Source organism: Lepidochelys olivacea (assembly GCF_965140295.1).
Source record: "Lepidochelys olivacea isolate rLepOli2 genome assembly, chromosome: 7".
Lineage (NCBI taxonomy): Eukaryota > Metazoa > Chordata > Testudines > Cheloniidae > Lepidochelys > Lepidochelys olivacea.
The window spans coordinates 67,435,530-67,448,905 of NC_140417.1; the positions used below are offsets into that span (position 1 = coordinate 67,435,530).

The 13,376-nt window shown below is 41.1% G+C and overlaps 1 protein-coding gene across 2 annotated transcripts in view; it reads right to left on the minus strand.

Moving 5' to 3' along the window:
* ZCCHC24 (zinc finger CCHC-type containing 24) overlaps positions 1-12,989 on the minus strand; it is a 156,830-nt gene extending 143,841 nt beyond the window's left edge. Inside the window, exons 1-2 of one of the 2 annotated variants that reach the window (XM_084633108.1) lie at positions 12,205-12,989; positions 98-172 (exon numbers count right to left, since the gene is read on the minus strand). In XM_084633108.1, the coding sequence (XP_084489234.1) occupies positions 98-172; positions 12,205-12,444 (315 nt within the window). In that variant the 5' untranslated portion in view covers positions 12,445-12,989. The remainder of the gene's footprint in view (positions 1-97; positions 173-12,204) is intronic. The other variant, XM_084633109.1, reaches the window with a different exon arrangement.
* Positions 12,990-13,376: the final 387 nt, after the last annotated feature.

Below are 13,376 nucleotides of genomic sequence, written 5' to 3' on the forward strand. Positions count from 1 at the left end.
TTACTGCTACACATCCCCACAGGAGCTTTCATTCCCTCTGTCTCTGGACTGCATGCAGCTGAATCTCCCCAAGTTACAGACCACTAATCTTCCTTACCTTCTGAGGCGGGGAGAGGGATTGCAACATATTAGATCTCTGGCCAATAGCTCGATTCAAAAGTGCCTCCTTACTCTGTTAAAAATAAGCACAGAGTTTTATGGGCGTCAAGGCAGGTTGTTCAAAGATGTGAGGTTAAAAAGCAATATGGGGAGCGGATGGACATATTCTAATTTTTGCACTTTAATACCTATGGTCACATTCTATTCAGTCTCTCCTTCCTACAGGAGATTTTGTCTCCGTTTGACCTATAGAGTGAAAAAAACCAAGGGTCAGGTTTCCTTTTATTTGGTGGGTCTTCTGACACTCCAAATGCATGAAAAATAATTCCTGTTTAAAACACACTAAAGAAGGCATTTACCTCCTGTGCAGTTATCTGATGGTTAAACATTTTGCAATAGTTCAATTTAACCCATAAATCTGAGACACTTTTGTTTATATACTTTTGATTTAATAATGCCTTCTTGGCACGGCAACCTGTACAATGGCTGCCAAAGTTTAAGAGACAAACCTCAGGTTACTGTCAGCAGTAGAAAACAATAAATCGTCCAGCCAGATTGAGCTTCACAATATGTTTGGGGTTTAACGCCAGTTCTTGAGTAAGATAAATGTTGTATTAACACAAATAGAAAGAGAACTGTTTACGAAGCTGTAGGCTGGAATTGTAAGTTGGTAACTCCAGGTTTTGCATAGTTTTTTATGTGTCTACAACAACTCTTCTAATTGGCTGCAGTGCTGCTCAGATTATAGTCCAAGTTAGCTAGCCCTTTACCATATGATCTCTCTCAAACACTTAATTTACACGTTAATAAAGAAACAGTCTCCTTTTCAAGTCAGTTTTAAAGATTTTTTTAATCTAGGCTTATTTTCCATGATATCGGTTGGAGGTACGAAGTCTGCCCTGTTAAATGGAAACTAATTAACAGGGGTGGCGGGGGAGGAAGGATGGATGAAAGTACACACTTACATCTTAATCATGTTCTGTTTTTTGTTTAAGCTTTCATTTACTTGTTTGGCTTCCCACAATTTAAGATGCAATCAATAAAATAACTTTTTGATAACTACAGAGTAACTTTTGCTGCTTTGGATCTATCTAGCCCAAGGGGTCCATAGCTCTGAGACATGTAACCTGGTTGTCTAGCAGTTGATCTAACCTGAAGAAATGTGGACTCCCCCCGCAAACACACCCACCCACCCTCTGGTAAGTTTGGGAGGTGGGAGCTGTTAGCTTGGGGTAAAGCCTTCTCTGAACCATGTACCTCTTTGCTGGCTGGCTGGCAAGTAGCTGAGATGGAACCAGCCTCCACATCCTCTTAAAATGTTGCTCTGTTATGTGGTTGTCAGATGGGGCAGAGCCACAGATTCTTGCCCCTTGAAGGTAATGGATGCAGGTGGTCATGCAATGACTAAAGCAGCATTATGCAGTTGCTATAAGGCTGAAGCAGCCCTCAGAATAGGCTGCAGGACTCAAAGAGACTGCAGCGCTTTTGTGAGCCATGCAGAAAGCTTTTACCTCACTCACGATCAGTCTCAAGAAATGCAGAACGTAATTCCTTAGTTGTAAAGAGCATGCAGTAAGTTTCAGCAGTTCAGTGGGACCTGAAGTGCTGCAGAATGAGACATCTACAATATGCAGGGATTTCAGATTTCTCTGGTTCTAAATCTGGGACTTGTTAATACATATTCAGACTTAACCAATGCCGAAAAGTCCATGATAGATCGGTGACCGTTTTAAAGTGTGATATCTCACAAGCCACCAAGGCTAGAAACAACTGTCATATCCTTGGAAAGCTGATAATCTTGGCTTCCCAAGTGTATAAAACATCTGCTTCCAGACCTGATAGGTTAGGGGATTAAAAATAAAAATGCACAAACTCTTAGTTCTGTATCTCATCTTATGTTCCCCAGGTGAATCTATGTTAGTTTCCTCTGTAACTAGATACCAATATTTTGTGTCACATGAAAGATTAGACTGACCTCACATGTCAAAGCATTATCTAACTTATGCCACTCATGAAACATTATCTGTTTAAGTCATATCAGATTTTAGTGAAATTCTGTCTTTCTAGATTTTTTGAATCTCAATAGTTTTGCAAAACTTACAGAATACTTTCAGGTTCAAGAGGAGCTACAATGGCTGAATGAAGTTTCCTTCATATAGTGTCAAAGGAGCAAAGCCTAACATTCTCTGCCTAATGTAAGCATTTCATTGTAGGTCCTCTTAAATGGAACTGCCTGAGTGTGGCAAAATGGGCATCAAATTGCATCTCAGATTTCACATAAAGAGGGAAGTACAAATACTAACTCTTATATCTTCTGGAACGATGCAGCAGTTTTAAGGAAACATCCAATATCATTGTACTTATGTTAAATCAAGTGTCCTCTTGGCTTCACTGCCCAGAAACTTTGAACCAGAAAACATTTTCTTTTTTTTTAGCACTATTCCTGGCTTAGTAAGCAGAGACAACATGGTGATTTTTTTAAAGTCCATTTTCCTTCCAGAGGACCAGTACAACTACTGATAGTTGTTGAATATTAGCCATGCTTACCCCTCCCTTCATTCACCTCCCCACCCCACAAAAAAAAATTTACAATAACAGGGGGAAAGTTTTCATATCTTGGAAGAGAACTTGGTTTTATATCTGGTTTTGAGGATTTAAGATCCATGTCACTTTTCACAAGAACAGGCATGTTAACAAGTGTCCTGGTCAAATTCCTACCTCCCTACCCACATTACCTGTGCTATTTCATCAGCAAACTTGTTTTTTGCTTGCTGTTCTAAACAGCTGAGTGGTTTTCCTGTGGACTGTTCCGCCCCACGAGGATCTCTGTAGGAAGAATGAATGAAAGATCACTCCATGGTACTTAGCTACAGTAACAGCTTGTTCAGGTCCTTTGGAATGCAAGGTAAGATAAATACTGCAGGTTTACATATTCTGTGTGAAAAACCTAACTAAAAAGTCTTATGTGGTTTATCCTGGGGAGTCTGGGTTGGGACAGAAAATGAGTGCTAAGTCTGCCATCAATTAGGGGTTTCTGGGAATGCAAAATTCCAAATTGTTTATATGAGATTGGTGGAAAGATCACTGGCTGTCAGAATGAAAACACATGTAACTGGGCTCTTCTCTGCTGCTGACTTTTCAAAAACTAATTAATAAGAACTTAACTATAAATTATTGGTTCCATGTAATTCTCCTGGGAGCTGAATTAGGTTTTGCTATTAATTAATTAATTCTGCTCTCTCATGCCCTTGCCAGTTTTCCAAATGTGGTTCAGCCTTTGATATGATATTAAGTGGCTATGGAACAGTGTGTGGAGGTCTCCTTTGTTGCCATGATGTAAATGCTCAAGTGTACATAAACTTTAACTGCTTAGATAATGAAGCAAAAGCATATGCACTGCTTAACTCAGCAGCGTTAATTTCAGAAACTGGGAGGGTAAAGGAGCAACAGAGGAAAGGCTTTTGCAGCTGAAGCTACTTCAAAATCAGTGGGACCAATTTAGGGCTGAGTCCTGCTGTCCTTACTCAGGTGAGGAATCCAATTGTATTCAATGGGATAACTCCACTAAGTAAAACAAGCAGGATTTCCCTTTAGTAGCCAAACTGCTCTGCTGGTTAATCCTGGCTCTGCTTTAAGAATAAGAAAGAGTTGGCATGTGTCATAATGTGTAATTTGGTCACTTGTGCTTCTTGTTTCATGCAGTAGCATGATGGCCTCAATCTGATGCACTATTCCTTAGGGTACTTGCATGCATGCTCTTTCCCAGACTCTGTAAGATGGTGTTTACCAGGACAGCAGTAGCAAAACTGAAACTGAACTGACAGCAGCAGACATATGAAGAGATGGGTGAGGTATGATGGAGAGCAGGTTTGGTGCTATGGCTTTTGCCCCACCATCCTAAAGACCCTTCTGAAAATCAACAGAGGAACAGAAACCCCCTTATAAATCTCTTAGAGGATTTTTTTTAAAAAATCAGGACGTACTCATTCAGTCTCTCTTTTTTTGGTAAGTGAAGTTGACTGCCTCCCTCTAACACAGCTGGATGGTGCATCTCATAGGAGACTACACAACAACAAAAAATACGTAGCAACACAGGCGTTCGAAATAAAGCAATTGTTAATGGGCTATGGAGCCTTCTATATCGAGACTATTGTTTTAAATCTGCTCTGAGTTGGTAATGACCAAAATCCTTTTCCATCCAAAACCTCATGCAGTGGCATAAGTAGAATCATAGAATATCAGGGTTGGAAGGGACCTCAGGAGATCATCTAGTCCAACCCCCTGTAGTCCTGTTCAGGTTTACATTACACCACAGAAGTTACAACTTCATTTGGCACTAATTGGCAGTTTCGTTCAAAATCTCAATGGAGATACTAAGCACTGAACAGACTGTGAAATCTGATCTCCTCACCCTTAGGGGTAATTTCTCCTAAAGAGTATTGGGGCATGCTGGCTGGGCAACAGGGAGGAAGCTTGCACTGCTCCTGGCTGCTTCCCCATAATGCCTGTGAATAAAAGGGAGGATTTCAGGTGGAAAATGACAAGCATTAATTAATGAAGAAAATGTAAAAATAAACTTAATACCAGGGCCCCAAATACATTATTGGGATTGGTATCTTGAAATCTCAAGAGTTTTTTGTTGGTTTTTTTTTTGGGGGGGGGGTTGAATTCAGTATTTCTAGGGTTACTGAAAGGAAAGATTTAAAGGGACACAGTCAGCATAAAACATTCTCGCTTCCCTCTGGTATTTTTTGCCTATTGTTTCAAGTAAGAGATAAAAATGATAGAACTGAAAAGTTAGGGTCAAAAAGTTATTTTGTTTCAGTTTGATTGCTTTGTCTATTTGACAATATTTTGTGTGTCTAGTCAGGTTCACTCTTTCACCTGCGTTGTCAGGTTCCCCTGTTTGTGTGGGGAAATAGAAAATAGCAGGCAATAGTAGCTGGAGGGGTGTACATGAAACTATTTTTAACTTGTTTTTAATTGGCTAGAATTAAAGTTCACTGTTACTTTAAATGGTCATAAGCTACTTGTAATTTACAAAAAAAGTGATGGTTAGTCATCTCCTATTATTCTGAAAGGAATCAGAGGATTGTTGAGCTTTTGCCTATCATGTCAAGTGTGCAGTTCACAAGTGCCAGTAATTACATGAACAATAGTGAGAAAAATGACAATGAGGAAATTAATCAAGCATAAGAAACAGACCATCATCATTACAGCATGTTTTGTTATAATTTTGGGCCCATAGGCCTGTTCATATGTTTAACACTGTGTTGGTCTATAGACTGTGTTTCAAGCATTAAATGCCTTTTTAATGTATTACAAATCTTTGGGGTTATAAACATAATATATCCACAATTATTTTTCCACTGACCTGGAAATTCCAGCAAATCTTTGATTAAAGAGGAAATGGGTGAAAATATGTTTTGTGTTTTGTTTTTTTTACAGCTGTTTAAATTTATTTTTCTACAGAGAAGAGGTAAACTACTCTGGCTCGACAGACAGGTTATGGGCATAGCTGAAATTGAAAAGCTCTCCAGAGAAGAGCCGTCAAGGAGGCTTATTGCCGTGGCCCAACACAAGGCATAGTCCTGCTGTCTTCATTTATGTAAGTAATCATTACTTGCATGAGTAGCCCTACTGAAGTCCATTTGGTACTTTATGGTTAGGGCCTTGAAGACATTGCTCTAATGGTAATTCTTGCATTTGCTTCAAGGATGACAAGCATTTGGCATGAATAAAAATACTTATTTTTGTCATCTTAAAACACACCTTTACGGTACTGAAAACAACCTTTTTAAATTTCATGGCTGTGGCTATCAATTCACCTTTCCCACAACAGATCTTAAATAAAAGTTGCTAGTAACTGAACTTATTTATCTTGAAATGGAGACTTAGGAAACATCTGACTGAAATATTTAAGGGATTATACATTAGTATGGATGATGAGAATATTCAGATTTAGAATAGTAAAAATTTTAAATAATCAAGAGATCTGGAAGGGATATAAACTCCCATGCTGCAGAGCATAAGCTAACTTCTATGGGGAACAGGAGGAAACTTGCCCTAGGGACAGGTTATCCCAGAACTGCCTATTGAAGGGTTTCTAGCATCTTGATCTGAGGTATCTGCTGTCAGTGACAGGATACTGAACTTACTGGACCAGTGGTATGATCATGTATGGCAGTTTGTACGTTCAGAAAATACAAAGAGTGTAGTGAAAACTCATCAGTCTCTTTTCTTACCATCTCCCTCAAAACTGATAAGTTTAGAAGAAAAGGAAATCTCTTTTCACAAAGTATGAAGTTAGTGTGTGGTGTTCCTAGAAATGAGAGATGGATAACAAGTCACCTGATCAATTCCTCTGCAAGTACAAGTTAGGTCCCTACACAGTTTTTACTAGTGCTCAGTTTAATTTGAAGAGTCCGAACCTATGGGACTCCCATCACTTCCCTTCAAAGGGAAAATTCACCAGCTTTTAGACTTTACTTTGGGGAAGCCATTCTTGATATTTTGCCTTGATTTTCCCTTTTTTGATTTCATCCCACTTTCTTATGTGCACCACCATAAGTAATTCCTCTCAATACTTACTATTTACATCTTTCACATATTAATATACAGTAATATTCCTCCATACTTTTAATCATTGCTTTGCTAAAAGTATAATTAGTCATTCTGATCATCTGCACTCATTCCACTTTGGCTCTCTCTCTGGTAATGAATGAGGTGCTCAGAGCCACCTAACTACAGCAAATGCAACACTTCTGCTACAGTTTATTATCTGGTTTCAGAGTTGCAGCTGTGTTAGTCTGTATCCGCAAAAAGGAAAGGAGGACTTGTGGCACCTTAGAGACTAACAAATTTATTTGAGCATAAGCTTTCGTGAGCTACAGCTCACTTTATTGGATGCATGCAGTGGAAAATACAGTGGGGAGATTTATATACACAGAGAACATGAAACAATGGGTGTTACCATACACACAGTTTATTATCTGTATAATAGTAATGCCTAGAGGCCCAAGCCCCATTGTACAAACATGTAATCAAAGGCCCCAAAGATTTTACAATCAAGTTGAGCTACAGATATACAGGACTATTTCCTACTCCCTGAGGTAATTAAAGCTTGTCTGTATTCAGTCAAAATTACAAAGGCCTTTTTTTGTTGTTGTTGCCATGTAACATTTTCAGTTTGCATCTGATCTACTGTCCCCATCACACCTATATTTCTTCCTCCCACTGAATATCAGTGCATGGGAGTATCTTTTCCCGGTGTATATGTACTTACCTTTTACTATAGTTAATTTCATTTTGTTACTTTCTGCTCATATTGTTAGCCACACTTAGGCACACGAATCTCTGTTTAGGCACATACAGGCTGATTTGAGGCAAGTAAAGTTGATATTTAGGTAGAAAAAAAAATAGAGAGATTTTAAGCAAATAGGGCTTCAAGTATCTTTGTATTGTCTCTGTCCTCACTGGCATTCACATTTCCCAGTTTAATATTACCTGTTAATTTAATTAACATTAACCCTTTTCTCTTTGGAACCTCACTAATGTGAGGATGGGCTAGTGGTCTTCAGCCACCTAGCATTCTTCCATTACAATAAGTGTTAGTACTACTTCCCACCGGACATCCATTAGATTTCTTAATTCCCCTGCCACCTGCCAAATACATTGCCTTTCTAAACTGGTGAATCCATTCCTTACAATGGTGAATTCATGTAGCTCATGTTTTCTCATTACCAATTAGTTCTTCCTTGTCTGTAAGAAGTTGATCTGGGAGGTCACAGGGTACCAAGTTATCTTCTAGTTATGCTTTTATAATCAGTAAATACTTGCAGTTATGCATGTTAAAATAATGGTAAATAGACCAGATGTAGCAGGGCTGTTGCAGAGGAAGGATTTCCCCTCTCTCCAGTGCCATGTACAGCACTGCATAAATGGTTGTGTATCATGAAGACATGGTGCTTCCTCTCAAGTATAGGATTGGCCTCTGCTGGAGTTAGGACACTGAACTTGATAAGCCAAATTTGTTATGGTATCGTAAACCCCATGTCCCTATGTAATGGTGGCTATCTCTACATGACCACATCCTGTACCAATTTGGTAGGCAGCCTGTTGGAAGTGAGTATGGAAAACAACATACAAATCGGCCACACCATTAGCCTAGGTCTCTCAATTACTGACACAGTTACCTGGCTGACTCTCAACTACATTAAATCTCTTGTAAGCAACCCTACAACAAACCTCAAATATTTGCCTCCAAAGAACCAGGTTATAATGAAAGTTAAGTTGAGTTAAATAGCATCGTTGCTGTTCCAAAATGCCTTCATTTCATATCTTGGGCAATAACTACTCCAGTAAAATTTTATTTAAAACCAGGTCTGTTTTGTGAAATGAGTCTCACAGATGGAACAAAACATTCATTGTCAATGTACTGTTTAAACCTTTATTGTTGCCTTTTTGTTGGTACAAGGAGCTTTTATGCACCAAACAGCTGTATTCATCATGTTTATCTAGAAGGCATCCAGTGTAGTGGAAAAAAGTCTGGAGGACAAACATCTTGGTTAAGTGCACGAGTACTTTGTGGATGCCGGCATTTTTTTCTGTCCAGTTCCTTTGGTCAGCATGCAAGTCACATACACAGGCACTACCATGCAGACTTGCAAGTCCTGTATAATAGCAACTTTTCATGAACTGTCTACTTTTCCAAGCGATCTCCTCTGAAAATTTTTTCAGCTGCACGACAACATGCTGTACACATGCTTATTATATTCCCTATGATCCTATCATTTCTCAGTCTGTTGCTATTTTGGCCTCTCATTAAGTCACTCTCCAAATATTGTGTACAAGCTATGCGTCAATCATTGTCACAGCTCAGCCCGAAGCTAAGCCAAGCCAGTTCAAAACTAGGAGGAAAAATCGCCAACCAAAGTAAGCACTATATTGAAAACAGTTAACAGTTTAACTTTGGAAAGCTATTTGTGTTCCAAAGGCATCACACAAACCCACTTGACGTAAAAGAAATATACGGCACCATTGCTCCCAAAAATAATTGCACACCGTCTAACTACTAAGTATGTACTTAATGGCATTTGAAACTGTTGACAAAAACAGACATTAGAATTTCAAGAATTAAGAATATGACATTGGAAGAAATCCTGTTGGGGTTTTTCCTGCCAAAAAACATTCAAGCTTCCAACTTCTGGACAGAGTGGAGAAGTGTATCAGCTTGAGCTTTTTTGAGCTACAGCATGTCTAAATTCTTTGGTGATTCTTAAATGAAAGATGCTGTAGAAGAGCAAATTCTTGATTAACAAGTACAATAGACACACTAATGTGAAATTAAAAAAGTGCCTCAGATCAATTGCATGCTCTGGTCAATTGCTGTCAGAAGCAGGAGAATGCATTTGTGAAAATTGCAAACAAGCCTGATCCTCTGTAAATATGCAGTATCCTCATGGAATCATGACTCCATGTTTCCTGGATATTGAATCCTACAGACTTTGTACAGTGTTCGCATTCTCAGCTGATGTGAATGAAGTGCTTTATGAAGTTGTTACAAGAGTGAAAGGAGTAAAACACAGTTGCATCTGCATACTCCCTACCTGAGTGGGGGCCTTAGCAGACACGTAGCACAGGTAAATTTAGCAGTCAGACTCACCATGAGTGCTTGGTGAGGATGGGGTTGATAAAGCTGTAGTTTGCAACATACAACAGAAGCAGCCATCTGGAAGTGGCCTAGTAAACCTACGGACTGAACCTTGCAGTAGAGATGGTGAGAATAGGTTTTGGATGTAGAGAAAGAACTAGAGAGAAATGTTTCCCAGAGGGTGATGTTTCTGATGGAAAGAAGGATGACGCCCTAGTTACAAATTGTACAGTGGGCACAGAAAGAAGGAACCTTACAAAGACCAAAAATCTCGACCAAGAGCTCTGTTCCTGGGACACAATTTCCCAGCTTCCCTAGCTGCAGCCACACACTACTTTTGGCTAGTTTTACATTAGGGGGAAAACACTTCACTCTGAACAGAATGGATTCTAATATTAGCAAATGCCGAGCTGCACAGTGTTCTCAACCCCCTAATGAGAAAGACTACGAAGACTGAAACTCTGGATTCTTAACTTTGTCTCGAAACCAGAATGTGTGCAACTCAAATGCAAAATGACAATATCGGTCAACTTGGAACTGACAGGTGTGCAGTTCTGTGTTTGACTCCCACTGCCTGCTGACTTTGCTAAAAGAACACTGCTTTTGAATTCTGCATTTTTTACCTTTTTAAAGGAATTACACTGAATAAGAATTTGGACATGGAACTTCTGAATGTTGAATAACTTCCTTTTAAAAAATAGCAGACTTGTCCATTTGGGGCTACATTTGCTTCTGCAAAACATTCTATTATTAAATGATGTCTGACTGAATTTTAAACTTGTTTCCTTGGTGGTTCTTCCTAATCGCATCACTAGTAACCCATTAATAAAATTATGCCAAAAATTTGGCTGCTGATTTTAACTGAAGATTCCTTAGCTTTGGTTCTTCTGCCAAAATAATAATTAAATAATGAGTCCTATACTTTAAAGTGGAAGCTCCTTTTAACCTGTTCCTTAGTTTAAATAGGCTTCAGGAATGTTCTGAAACTCCATTACCTAAGAATTGCCATACTGCCTTGGACTCAACATCCATCTATTCCAGTATCCTATCTTCTACAGTGGGCAGCATCAGGTGAAAGTGAAAGAAGGACACCACACTAGGTCTTGTCCTGGTCGCTAGTAGTTAGAGAGGGTCTTAAAACCTGAACCAGGAGGTTTTATATCTCTTTTACAATTGTTGCCATATTCTTGATACCCATTTAAATTTCCAAACCCTTTTTAAATATTAAGTTCTTGGCCTCTGGAATTCCATGGGTCAGTGAGTTCCACAGTTTAAATACTTCCCCCCACAACAGATTTCCTTTATCAGTTTTTAATGTCATTGACTGTTCCCTTTTTCTTGTGGTATGAGACAGGGAGAACAGAAGATTCTGCTGTAGACCATTATTTTATGTACTTTTATCACATCCCTTCATCACCTCTTTTCTAAAGTAAACAATCCCAATGTTTTCAGTCTCCCATCATTATGGATTAAACTGTTCAGCTTCAGTTCCACCACCTGCATGCTATTTATTTAAGTAAGATCTGTATCTAACAATGGTATCCTGTATTTCCAGTCCTAATTTTAAGCATGAGAGGGATGTTTTAAACTTCAGTAATTTCACTGACTTAAAATGTTATAATGTATTTGTTGTCCTTCCCCTCCTCCCCCATCCCCTCCTGTTAGTAGTAGTTATACCCTATCTGGTTCAGCTCCGGGATAGCAATGCAAATAAATCAGTGTAATCGTTTACCAAATTGTCAACAGAAGTTGTGTGCCTAGCACACTCCGGGGGAAGGGGAGTTGAAAATATATAAATTTAAATACAGGCCATACCTCCCGCACAGAAGCAAACGGTAATTCCCCACCCACCCCCAACCTGAAAGTGAAATAAACTTTGTTACAACTTTGGTTGCATTCCCATCTGAACAAAATGCTGAGCGCAATTCATTTGCGCAGACTGGGCAACATCAGCAACAGCAGAAAGTTACAGCTAAAGCTGCATTTTTACTGGTTGGAAAAAATAAAAAGCCATTTCCAACAAAACTGAGGGCTTTAGGGCAAGATCCGAAATTGGAGAGACAAACCAGGATCACTGGTTAAATATCCTGAACTGGTTATTTTTCACCGATTTAGAGGAAGGGAACTCTTTCTCCAGCGCTAAAGTCCTCCCCTTGTACTTTACAAAAACGATTAAACGCAAAGGCTCCCTTTGGTCCGGACAGCTTTTGTTTAAGAAAGCAGGAATCCAACTCTAGAAAAACGGGAGAAACTTCTCAAACATCATGGCGGTTGGGGCTAAATTTCAGAGTGAACTTTCTGCGATTCTTTTGCAAAGCGATCACAGATTGCAGGTCGGCTCCTCCGGCAGCAGAGACACTGTCCCTCCTCCCGGCTCCGCTCAGACGGTGTGCGAAACGATTGCACCCAGCCTAGCGAGCCCACTCGGCAGCCACGGGGGGAAAGGCACCTACCTCGTTCCTCTGGAGCTGGAAGAAGCTGTTCAGATAGCTGGAATTGAGGGACGAGCCCAGCTCCGGGCTGTTCTTGGTGTAGCTGAGATCGGGGTGCTGGGAAGAAGAGGGCTCGGGTCTGAAGGCATCAAAGGCGCTGGCCTGGTGGGTGTCTTGCAGCGACAGATAGACCCAGTTGAGGAGCTGGGCAGGCTGGTAGACAGAAGCAGCACTGGTGTCTATGGCTGACAACAAGCTCATCTTTCCCCAAAACTCTGCCGCCTGCCTGGGTCTCTGTGTTCCCCCTCCCTCCCCTCCTCTCCTCGCTCACTGCCTCCGGTCAGCTCTCCCCGGGATGTTTTCTCCACCCCACGCGCTTCTGCTGGGTCCTTCTCGCTTAGGGGGAGGGGTGCTGCTCTTTATTTTGCTTTAATCCGGCCAGCCCCACACTTTCGTCTCTCCCCCTCCCTCCCCTTCCTAAGGCGATCCGAGCCCCCCGAGCCCCGAGGCACCGCACCGCACGGGCATAGCTGCTGCCGCGGCTGCAAAGTTAGCAGGAAACTTTCTTGTGTGGGTTTTTTCCCCCCTCGTTTTCCTTTTGCTGCCAGATCCGCTATCTGACTTTATTCCCACTCCCCCAGGCAGCCCTGGAGGGGCGGGGCTGATTGACTATGCAACAGCAGCCGATCCAGTCCGCGGGTCATCTGGCTGCATATGGAGCGCCGGGGCGGGGAGATGGAAGTCCGGCGCTGCCGGGAAAGCTGAATGGACTGGCTAATTTGAATATGTATGAGGCTATAGGCCAATCAGTGGACGGCGCCGCCTCCTTCCCTCCCTGCGCGGGGCGGAGGCGAGACGAGTGGCGGCGGAAGGGAATGGAACGCAGCGCGGCTTGGCTCCGAAGTGTGGGTGTTCGTTCGTGCATCTTATGTGCAGACTTTTACCGTGCGTTGTGGGTCTGTCTCTCGCTGCGTGGGTTTCCTTTGTGATCTGCCGGGAGAAGGGCTCGCCTACCAACTGGGACTCCAGTCCCGTGAGGGTGTTTTCATGGTGCCCTGGTAGCTTGCAGTCCCCTCTTCATTTCTCAGGTTTCAGAGTAGCAGCCGTGTTAGTCTGTATTCGCAAAAAGAAAAGGAGGACTTGTGGCACCTTAGAGACTAACCAATTTATTTGAGCATGAGCTTTCCTGAGCT